General features: G+C 38.1%; 3 protein-coding genes across 4 annotated transcripts in view; 2 read left to right on the plus strand and 1 right to left on the minus strand.

Moving 5' to 3' along the window:
* Window positions 1–1,633: 1,633 nt before the first annotated feature.
* Window positions 1,634–5,117, minus strand: vhl (von Hippel-Lindau tumor suppressor). Its single transcript, XM_008409898.2, has 3 exons — window positions 4,699–5,117; window positions 3,259–3,378; window positions 1,634–2,414 (listed from the first exon to the last, which is right to left on the minus strand). Exons 1-3 carry the CDS (start codon window positions 4,883–4,885, stop codon window positions 2,221–2,223), a joined length of 501 nt encoding a protein of 166 aa, XP_008408120.1. The 5' UTR covers window positions 4,886–5,117; the 3' UTR covers window positions 1,634–2,220.
* Window positions 5,118–5,204: 87 nt separating this feature from the next.
* LOC103465254 (uncharacterized) lies at window positions 5,205–9,774 on the plus strand. 2 transcript variants are annotated; one of them, XM_008409896.2, is made up of 5 exons: window positions 5,205–5,444; window positions 6,827–6,941; window positions 7,035–7,201; window positions 8,738–8,852; window positions 8,977–9,774. In XM_008409896.2, the coding sequence occupies exons 1-5, from the start codon at window positions 5,376–5,378 to the stop codon at window positions 9,207–9,209; spliced, it is 699 nt and encodes a 232-aa protein (XP_008408118.1). In that variant the 5' UTR covers window positions 5,205–5,375; the 3' UTR covers window positions 9,210–9,774. The 2 variants fall into 2 exon arrangements, with proteins under 2 accessions (XP_008408118.1, XP_008408119.1); XM_008409897.2 differs by having other exon boundaries at window positions 5,210–5,444; window positions 7,038–7,201.
* Window positions 9,775–9,866: 92 nt separating this feature from the next.
* The window catches only part of LOC103465256 (vasopressin V2 receptor-like), a 4,784-nt gene continuing 2,849 nt past the window's right edge, over window positions 9,867–11,801 (plus strand). Inside the window, exon 1 of the mRNA XM_008409900.2 lies at window positions 9,867–11,668. Within this exon, the coding sequence (XP_008408122.1) occupies window positions 10,822–11,668 (847 nt within the window). The 5' untranslated portion in view covers window positions 9,867–10,821. The remainder of the gene's footprint in view (window positions 11,669–11,801) is intronic.

Below are 11,801 nucleotides of genomic sequence, written 5' to 3' on the forward strand. Positions count from 1 at the left end.
TCTCCTCCTTTTGGGTGCATGATCTCCACAATTTCTCGCACCTGGCTCGCACGCTCAAGTCTGTGTTTTGTTACCGAACTGCTTAGCAACAAGCCTGGCTGTGGTGCCTCTGCTGAGAAAACTGGAGCCAGCTTTACTTTCAGGAACTAACAAGCCTCACCGACTGGGACCTTGTAAAACACAAACATGTTTTACAAGATCTCAGTTAGACTGGGATCTTGTAAAACATGTTTGTGTTAGGATTAATTAGAAGGTTAGTCTGATGGATTGCATGACCTTTGTGGCTTTTTTTTTTCCCCTTTACATACAATTGTATAATTGGGAAAAGCACTCCTTTGGAAAAATGTTTCCCTGATCTTAGTAAGTAAAACTGAAGGACAATATTTGAACTCCAGTTTCAAATAATCATTTATAAAAACTAGTTTGTGGTAAAAACGAGGAGTACGAGTCAGGACATCCTCTAACATAAATCAGCTTGGTTTTTACTTTTAAAACGGTCACAAAAAATATAACTTAATACAATATGTGTTGTGATCATGCAGCTCCTTTTGCAGCTCTCGTCAGAGGTTCACTTATATTCATTTTGGCTCTAAATTTTATATTAGTTTTGAGCTTTAGTGATTCATTTGAACAGTTTTTATAACTTCAAAGATTTTTAAAAGCAAGAAACAAGTTTGAATTGATTGTGGATTTTGTCACTGGGCAATTTTTTTAATTCTAAAAAAATTAGTATATTGTGATAAAGTTAATTATTTTCCATAATGTAATGATAAAAATTAAACTGTCATATATTTTAGATTCATTGCACACCAACTGAAATATTTCAGGTCTTTAATTGATTTAATACTGATGATTTTGGCCTACAGCTCATAAAACCCCCAAATCCCTGTCTCAAAAAATTAGCATATTTCATCCGACCAATAAAAGAAATGTGTTTTAATACCAAAAAAGTCAACCTTCAAATAATTATGTTCAGTTATGCATTCAATACTTTGAGTTTAATTTAAAATTAAACTTGACAGTTTCATTTTTATCATTACATTATAGAAAATAATTAACTTTATCACAATATGCTAATTTTTTGAGAAGGACCTGTATATATTAATGATTGGGAGTTGAGAAAAGTTCTTATATTTCCGGAAACCAACAAGCTTCTTGCATAATTACGGTGGGATTTTTATATTTAAAAATCCCACAATTTATTTACTATAAAGTAGTTTCTATATAGGAGAATTTCCCTAAATTTGACCGAATCATCCTAAAGTTTTAGCAATCTGTGACAAACTATCACCGAGATGTAAGAAATTTCAAAAACAACCCCTTGGTCAGTCTTTTTCTGCAAAGTTAGACATTTCCTAATGACTACACCAACAGCTTCAAAATGCCAGCATGTTATTTCACTGCAACTTTTAAGACGTGTTTTAACAGTTAGGACTTATGGTAAGATTTTAGCTTGAGAAACTCCACAATCAAAAAGTTGTGTTGCTTAAAAAAATACATGCATCAATGGTCCCAAATTAATGACACTCATGCCAATGAGAAGTTTTACTTCTGACCAGAACTGTCTTAGTTATTTAAAAACTGAGCAAAATGGGTTCAGTTGCACTGCATTTTATAATTAATTTCAAGCAGGAACAAATATATATTAAATTTATTAATTCTCAAAAAATAAAACGGTGAAAGTAGTTCAGGTAAAGTGGCTATAAGTAAATTTAGAACAAGGCAACAGACTGCTAGGTGGGAAGGCAAAGAAAAGCTCATGTTACAGCGTTTAATTAAAGAGTTGATGAATTTAGCTTTGCTTTTTCTGATAAGTTAGCAACGAGAAAAGGTTGAACAAAATCGTCAAATTGTGTTGTTAATCTGAGAGGAAAGGTAAAAATTCCCAAAAGTTGCATATAGCTTTTTAAAATTCATTTATATTCTATCGAAGCTCATACTTTGCTATCCGTACAAAAAAAAAGTAAAGTTTTGAAATTACTCCCCACCAATGGTCCTATTACAGCTTTTCACATTCATAACAAAGCCCTCTAATTGAAGGCTAAATTTATTGTTACTTCCTGACGGACATATTTTTGCTAAATCTGCTGGGTAAATATCACAAATAAGACAGGAAGTGAAAGTGAGTCTCACTTTTTTACAGCAAATCAACTGCGATGACTCAGTCTTTAATGTCTTTGAGAGAGCGCTGCTCTGCTGAAGCCCAGATGTAACAAACACTCATCCAGTTTTCTGACTTTCTGCCTCCAGTAGATGCTGCTCTACCCGCCGATTAATGCGCTGGAGATCTTTCTGATGGTTGGGTGGATTTTCCAGGTCCTCATGAAGGCATCGTGCGATTTCCAGCTTCCTGTAGTCCTCTGGTCGCACCAGACGTCGCACAGCGTAAAGAGCTCGATCCTTCAGACTGTCAACTGGTGAGAGACAGACGATAAGAAAAGTGTTGCTTTTATTACATTAATGCCTTTTACTCTAGATTTATTTATACAGTATTATCAGGTGCATAGATCAATAAGACAGAATCAGTCAAGAATGAACACCATATACAGTCTATAGATGCATGAATTAAAAATATGCGCTTTGTTGTACTTTTAAGCATTTTAGAAATAATAGAAATACTAGGGATATACACTTTAGTACATAAATACTAACCTAGTAATTATTTTTTGTTTGATTAGAAACTTTTATCAAATAACCTACAGCACCTACTCCTGTGTAATGAGCTGGTCAAAATTAGAATATCAGACATAACAGAGAAGAAAAAATTGCCATTGACCAGGAAAGCCTGACTGGTGCATATTAATTATTAGTTAAGAAATATTGATAATTAAACAACTGAGAAGCTTTTAGAAAGTCAAAGAAAATATAAAAGGTACAATGTTTAAATAACTAAATAAAATCTGTATATCAGTCACTGGGTCGTTTGGTGTATGAGTTCCGTATTTCATATCGTTTCTACTCCTTTACGAAGCTGACATATTAGGACTTTATCCATTTATTTATGTTTTTGTTTTTCTTTAAAAAGTTCTTTCTTTTAGGAACTTGAAGGAGAATTTCCATAAAGTTTAAAACAAACCGGGCTGACCACAGTGTTGATGTTGAAAAGAAATCTAATTTTACTTTTTATGCACAAATAAGTTAATAAAAAGTATCATTAAAGACCCAGGAAGAAAAATACTACTAAACTCATTTCTCTATAAATTCCACAATATGTGTTTAAAAGTATATAGATATCTTAAATATCTTTCAGAGTCTTACCCGTTAAAGTGATGTTAACATGAACGACCTCAGCACCGGACGGCTTAGGAACATACAGCTCTTTGCAGTTGACTTTTAAAGGTTCATCTGAGACTGCGTCTCTGAAGAGCCAAGGGTGCCCTTAAAAAAACAAATACAGCATAATAACACATTACTTTACAATAACATTTATGACAAAAAAAAAATTTTGACCATCCAGCTGGAGCATCACTACAAGATATTTTCCCCTCTGCCAGTTGTCTGAATTTTATGAATCTCTTTAGGTCTGAAACATCTGCGTAGCTGGCTGCAGCAGTAGCTTCCTCCCTCTGCAACAACTGAGATCTGGGTGTTGAAACCTTTCTACTGACTCGTGTGTATCATGTTTACAGATCTGCTCACATGATCACAGCCTCCGAAAAAGAGAGATTTCCTGGCACTGATGATAACATCTAGGCCAGCTGCTCCAAGACCAGCAGGAACTCATGTTCAGCAAAGCAAATTAAAGCTAAGGCCAAATCGGGCCATCTCAGCCACGTTCTTCTGTAGGAATGATTAAGGTTTCCTGTAAAGAAAATTTTCAAAGAGAATTTTTTTTAAAGCATCGCCACATGCTTAGTTAGCTCACACAAAGTCAATAATCCATCACAAACCAGATTTAACTTAGGTTATTCATTTAATTAACTTTAAATTTCCCCTTGAAAAAGTAAACTAAATGTCTGTTTCAAAGGACAATATTTTCTGTCACTGCTTTTAAATTGAAAATTTATTCTTTTGTAACAAACTTGACTTTTAAGACAGATAAAGGGACAACTATCATTTACATAAATAAAAGCAACATTTATTGAAGATTCATTGATGAATATTTCCATGTTTACCTGTTATTTTTGATGACTTCGCATACTTTTTCTCTGGTTTTAAATGTCTTGAAGCCTTTTCATTTCGTTTGATATGTTGCATCATTTCAAGATCATTTTGTTAACTTCATATTATCATACACATACTGATGTGATTTCTTAAATCTACATGGTGGGACATTTTACTTTTACCACACAGATCCAGTTTAAGCTGGATCGCTTTGTGCCTTAAAGAAAGCAATTTGAAAATAGTTTTCGTGTTTACTCTGGTTATATTTGTAAAGATTTAACATAATCTGAGCCCTGCAAGGATAAGATGTGGTTATACAGAAATTTAAGTCAATACCAGACATGAAGTGAAATGAGATTCAGCCTTCGTCCAGCTGTATACTGTTGTTGCACTTAAAATAAGTGGATTTAGACAATGTGTTTCACTTAAAATCGAGAAACAAGACTTTGAGGAAAAAAAACAGCTTTCTAATCACACTTTTGTTATTGCTAAAAGAAATATGCACCATCTCAGAACAGCTTATCTTACTGATAAATCGATTAAGTGGTAGATTTCAGTGAACAGTGAGCCGTGGAAGTTCGTTCACTCACTCACCGACATAAGTTGTCATTCTCCGTCCCGAGAATGGCTGCATGTCAGCGTACCTCGTTGGCTTGCCTTCGTAATTTATCCACAGCGGCCGGACAACACGGCTGGTGCGATTACAGAAGACAACATTAACGGGAATATCGCCGCTCAGAGAGCGAACCGGGGGAAGAGATTCCTCTCCCTCCTGAGGCATTAGTCCTGACCACCGACTCCAAAGTGCAGCAAGATTAGCTGATTGGCTAACAAGGGAGGAGCTAACGCGAACAGGTCCCTTTTTCCCGAAGTAAAACCAACAGTTAAACGGCAACTGTTCTTTTTGCAGTTTAGATTGTTAGTTAAACTTAAAACGCAACTAAGTTGCTAGGTGCAAAGAAAACCCGCACCTAGCTCCTTTAGCTCCACTATGCTGTTTATTTTTCCTCTTCCGGAAGAGACGCAGTACTACACAGTGTTCTGATTGGTTAGAAAGCCATGTACGACATCACGGCCATCAAAACGTGCCTCTCGTGCGTGCTGTGCGTGGCGCAGAGAAAGAACCAAACAACAATGCTATGGCTGTCCGCTTCTGAAGCTTCGATACAATGTTTCAAACCCCAAACAGCGGCCCTGACACCTGATCTCAGCTGGAAACGATTAATATTTTGTAAGCATCTTTTAGTGCACTTTTGCTGTTGAGTGAGAACATGGAGTCATCCAGGAAGAGAGGCCGTTCTGACATGTGGGCACACTTTAAATTGATCGCTCCTGACAAGGTAGGTGTGCTGTCCTAGCTCTTTTATTAGTATTATAGCAAAAGGAACAGCTTCCCATTGAGAAAATTACTAAAGGGCGATTCCACCTAATTTTTCACGACCTTGAGCATCGTTGAACTGCTTTAGTTAGACACAACAATATTTAAGACATTTCAAACCTGGTTTAAATCATTCTGCACTGATTACAGAATATCTAAAACCACGTATCTGATTTGTGAAACTTCAGTAAAGGGTGATTTCAGCACTTTTCAGGCATCTGGACCACAGTGGAACAGCTCCTGCTCCAAAACTACAACTAGACCTCTCAAACTTTAACTGGATTATTCTGCACTAAAAGCAGAATATGTAAAACCGAACATGTGATTTTGTGAAATCTATATTTATGAAACTTCAATAAAGAGCCATATAACTCTTCTTCTTCTCGTATTATCATTATAATTTTTTTGCATCCGGACCACACTGGAGCAGCTGTTGCTGAACTGGAGAACTCCATCAGTACAGATGTGTGTTATCACACATCTGCTTTTTTGCACTGATATACTGTATTTTAAACAGTCTCTCTTTTTAATGCAAAATAAACAACATGTGTTATGTTTAAAAAATAGTCACCTTACTCAATAGCACACCTCTTGGATTGTGAGTACAATATTTCTGTTTCTGATAACTACACAGTATATTTTTGTGGTCATCTTGTACAGTGACATGTGTTATTGTTGATGTCATATCTTTCATATTTATGTAAATATACGCACAACACTTTTGGATGTTTTGCGCAAATCTACATATCTTGATTCTGCTGTTGCAATTGAATTTCCCCACTGTGGGACAATAAAAGGTATTTCTACTCTATTCTTCTCTTATGTGCAGGAAAGTGAAACGTACTCTAGTGACAGTTGTTTGCAGGTGATGTATGCCTTTGTGCATCACAGTAACTATGCTGGTTACAACGGCTGCGGCAGTTACCAGGCCTATCTGATTGCTGGCAAATTAAAATCAAAGCCTTTTTTATTGGTCACTGTGGTGACTTATAGAGTGGCTGGGCTCAGCACATTTAAATCCCTCCATAGAGTGCTGGTTTGATAGGTTCTCAAAGCTCCTGTTCTCAGATTTCTGCCTCCTCACTGAATAAATAACAGCATAAATTAAGACTTCGTCCACTTAGCCGTTGTATTATGCATTGCCGCCCAGGTAAAGCATTTGAAATTCATATGCGTCTTGTTTACCTTATTTTTGAGTCATGCACTCTTCTAATTTACCTCTGTGTTGATTGTGGTTAGAAGAAATTAACTTCAGTATTGTGAGCTACAAGCCTATTATTGATGTATTAGGTTAGTATCACCATTAGGGTACGGCAATTTGATTTACAAATTGTGTCTCTACAGGTCCAGTGCTCGTTGTGTTTAGGTGAGTTGAAGTATCATGGGAATACTTCATCCATGATTAGGCACTTCTCTACCCTGCATGGAGCCACGGTTAACCATGGGAACACAAACCAAGGTAGGGTGAATGTTGTTAATGAACCACAGACCTGTTTTACATTTTCCTTTTATTCATTATCTTTTTATTTGTGTATGTCTTTATTTATCTAAGTAGATCAGAAGCCAGATGTGGACAAGGGTCTTGTGAAGATGCTGGTGAAAGACTCGCAGCCTTCTTCCATTGTGGATTCTTTGCCTTTGCGTGACAGTGGGGGGCAACGCAGGAAAAAAGGTCGCTCTGATATGTGGGAATATTTTAAACTGGTCAAGCCTGATAAGGTAGGTAGTTAACATAGGCAGAGTTGGGTAATTACATTTACTCAGTAACATTTACTTCAGTAACGTTTTGGGGGGGAAAAATATGTTTTTAGGAGTATTCTTAATATGCTGTACTTTTTACTTTTACTTGAGTAAAATGTCTGGATTCTCTACTAACTGCGAGCAACTTCATTGAATGAAAAGCAAGATTGTTTTAACCAAAAAATTACCGGATATAGACACACCTGCAGATTTTGTTGAAGTTTTATAAGTTTGAAGAAATTGATTTGGAAAAATGTTTCTTCTTATTTTCTTATTTTGTAATTATGTCATTTATATGAATTGTTTCCATTTTGGTCTATAAAGTACAGAAAACAGCATAACTTTATATTTTGGTCTGTCTGATGATGTAGTTTTAAATATTAAGTGACTAATGTTACTCAGTACTTGAGTAGCCTCATTACCAAATACTTTTTTACTCTTGCTTGAGTAATTTCTTGAATGGCTACTTTTTACTTGAGTGAAGATATGTTAAAGTAGTGTTATTCTTACATGAGTGCAATTTTTGGGTACTGTACCCACCTTTGAACATAGGAACCTACATACACAGTGGTAACTATCACTGTAGTACAATACCTTTGGTCTATATTAGGTCTATGTTAAGGGGATATATCATTATATTTAGTGACATAAAACCCATGAAATACTGAAAGTGCGAAATATAAATCATTACCAGTCGTTAGATTGCTTTTGAAAGAACCTATTTGAAATCATTTCTGACAAATAACTTTTAATACATAAATGGAGTACCATAAATAAAAGATTATTTGTCCTTACCATTTGTGCTTTAGCTTTTTACTGGAACATGACAAATAGATAAGTTGTTAGTTATTAGGTAAGCAGAAAAAGGATAAACTTTGACGTTTTGCAATAAAAAAATTACCAATGCAAATAACGTGTGTGAGCTCTGAGGAGCTCCAAAAACACTGTTACTGCTGGACACACTATCTGCCCCAACATTACAGCCGTTATGAAACAGCTATAATGTTGTTGTTGGGGAAACTAGCCACAAATGTGCTCGAGTTGTCGTTAGGTCAGTGTTTGTCAATTCCGGACCTCAGGGACCACTGCCATGCATATTTTAAATGCGTTTCTGTTCCAGACCACCTAATCCAAATGATTGCATGACCTCCTATGCATGCCATCAAGAGCTGCAGAAGCCTGTTAATCACCCACTTATTCAAGTCACGTGTGTAGCAGAAGGGCAACACCGAAAACATGGAGGGCAGTGGTCCCTGAGGACCGGAACCAAGAAACACTGCCTTAGAGTAATGTGTCAATGTTTCCCCTGTCCCCCTAATTTGGGGACTGTCCACTCACTAACTGTTTGTGCTGTGACACAAATCATCAAGAAATCACGAGAAATTTGAACTGGATATTTTTCTATTACTACTTTTGTCTTGTGGAGTCATTGTGTCATGCATTGATGCCCAAGGTTTAGTGTATGAACCCATCAGGTTATAACTTTTGAGATTTAAAGTGCCTTTTTACATACAGGTCCAGTGTTTGGTGTGTTCAGCTGAGTTGAAATATCACGGAAGTACTTCCTCCATGATTCGGCATTACACTGCCAAGCATGGAACTGTGGTTAACCAGGGGAAGGCGAATAAAGGTAGCATAAATCTCTCGTACTTTTATCATCGTTGACAAAAAAAAACTGAAACTACAATATGCTTCTGCTTCACATTGTCGTGGCTTTTCTTTTATATCTGCTTGTCTTCTTTTTTGTGTCTTAGGGGACCGGAAGCGAGAGCTGGATGAGGCTCTGGTGAACATGCTAGTGAAGGATTCGCAGCCTTTTTCCATTGTTGATGACTGTGGTTTCAAAGAGTTTGTGGCGTTGCTGGATCCCACATATACTCTTCCATCCAAACAGACTCTAAAGGACATGGTGATACAGAGATACGAGGGCCAGATGTCCAAGATCAAAGCTCACATAGAAGATGGAGACTCTGACCTTGACTGCTGATATACGGACCGCCATCAATATGTTATGTGGATGATACTACCAAACGTCCCACAATGCTGTTGGGAGTGGCGTATTTGCCTGAAGCGCTTACTGGTGGTAGGATTGCTGCTGACACAAGGTCTCTCATGAAACAATGGGGTATTAAAGGAAAGGTGACCTTATTAATGTGGTGGCCTGTTAGAAGTTTGAATCTGAGATGTACACTTAGCTTTGTCCTTTCGTTAGTTTTAGGGGTGAGGAACTCTCTTGATGCATCTGATCTGGGGGGCCTTTGCACAAGAGCACAAAAGCCAGTCACACTCTTCCAAACCAGCTCAACAGGAAAAGATAAGTTCAAAGAAGTTGATAAATTTCTAGGCAATAAAGTTTATTTTAGAGGTGGAAACAGGCTGGGATTGAGCTTTGTTCATATTTTCAGTGAGGCAGCTTTTGTTGAGCTGAAAACACACAGGAGCTGTCCCAAGTGAAGAAGGTTTCATGGCTAAAGAGTTTCCCAATGACAAAAATGTCGTATGTGATACTTATAGGAAGTACTTGGGGAAAAATAAATTACAATGCAGCTGAACTTTAGAAATGACTGTTTTCTAAAATGTGTTGAAAGTGTGTTTTTGTTGAGCAGCAGTCACCAATGTGAAACAGTACTAGAGACATACATTTCTCCCTGATTTTATTTTTCTGAAACATTTAATATAATTGCCATCCTCCAAGATGAATAGAATATGTTTATTTTGGAGATTTGCAAAATAACAGGAATTTATTTCCTGTTACTCAGAAATCCTGCTTTCACAGGATTTCTACTCAGTCTCAAAAACTCTGGAGAAGTATGAAATTGGCTTCTCTCATTTTCCACATTTGGAAAAGTATGGTAATTCTTTATTAAGGAATTATATTAAGTTTTCTGATTTTTTCCCCCCTTATTCCAATTTTGAACTGACAAAGTCTAATAATCCTTTACAAATACTATTGTTATCACATAAGTTTATTAATTTTATATGCTTTATCTTAAATTTTGTTAACTCTCGGATTAGTTTGAACATTTTACCCATCAATATCTCATTTTTGACTTACTGATTGTGTGTAAGAACTTAAAACTTTAAGAAGTATTGGGTTGAACTGTCCCAATTTGATCAAAAATCCAAAACAAGCCCTGGAACTGATACATTTAGCAGACATATTTGCTCTCTCATTGTGGCATTTAGCAAATCTACATGTTGAGTTTGTTTTCATGGAAACGGTTTCATATGTATCAGCCTGTAACCTGTTTATCTTATCTATCATCTGCTGACCTATAACCAAACCTCCAGCAATGGTTGTGAGCTCCACCCAGTTTGATCTCCAGTATAAAAACAGGGGGCGCAGCTCAGGAGACCAAAACAAGAGTTCAACTTCTGCACCGTTCTACCTCCTGCAAAATACTGGTGGAAAAAAATGACTATAGCTGGAGAAGCTGAAGTCTGATCAAGGCTTTGCGGGGAGAAGATACGTGTAGAATTGAAGTTGGATTAAAAAAAAGAGAGTTTTGCAAACTTTATATGCAGGATTTTTCTTTTAATTAAAGAGGTTTTATATATGTATATATATATACGCTACTCCTATTCCAGACGTTTAAAAAATGCGTCCGCTAAATGAGAGCGACTTTGTGGATGCGCACGACGTCCCGCGGGACGAGAGTCTGGCCCGGGTGGAGATCGCGCTGCTCGGTGCGATCTTCGTGACCGCTGCCATCCTCAACACCGCCCTGCTGCTGGTCCTCTGGCGGCAGCGCAAACAGATGTCCAGGATGCGCGTCTTCGTCTTCCACCTGTGCCTGGCGGACCTGGTGGTCGCCTTTTTCCAGGTGTGCCCGCAGCTCATGTGGGACATCACGGACCGGTTCGTGGGACCCGACGTGATGTGCCGCCTGGTGAAGTACCTGCAGGTCCTGGGCATGTTTTCCTCCACCTATATGATCGTGGTGATGACGGTGGACAGATATCAAGCCATCTGTAACCCGATGGTGAAGTTTCAGCGGGCGCGCTCAAGACTGAACGTTCCCGTGTGCGTGGCGTGGGGGATTTCTCTCGTGGGCAGCTTGCCGCAGGTTTTTATCTTCTCCCAAGTGGAGGTCGCACCCGGCGTGTTTGACTGCTGGGCGGAATTCATCCAGCCGTGGGGCCTGCAGACCTACATCACCTGGACCACTCTGGTCATTTTCATCCTGCCGGTTTCCACGGTTGTGGTTTGCCAGGTGCGCATCTGCAGAGCCATTCAGACCAACCTGTCCAGAAAGACTCACAGGCAGGGAGTGAGCGTCGGGGCGCCGCTGCCCGCAAGAGCCAGCGGAGTGGCTGGGATGTCCAAAGCCAGGGTGAAGACGCTGAAGATGACCGTGGTCATTGTGTTGGTGTATATCATCTGCTGGGCTCCCTTCTTCACCGTCCAGTTGTGGTCCGCCTGGGACGCAAATGCGCCTAAAGAGAGTAAGTTACTGCAAAATTACTGCCACGTTTTTCCTTATAAACAACAAAGGCGGTCCGAAATTGAATGGGGCCCAAGCGAAATTTGATTTGGGCCACTAATTCTCTCCCTAATCTAATAAAAAATATAAAATTA

Source organism: Poecilia reticulata, linkage group LG5 (genome assembly GCF_000633615.1).
Source record: "Poecilia reticulata strain Guanapo linkage group LG5, Guppy_female_1.0+MT, whole genome shotgun sequence".
NCBI classification, from domain to species: Eukaryota; Metazoa; Chordata; class Actinopteri; order Cyprinodontiformes; family Poeciliidae; genus Poecilia; species Poecilia reticulata.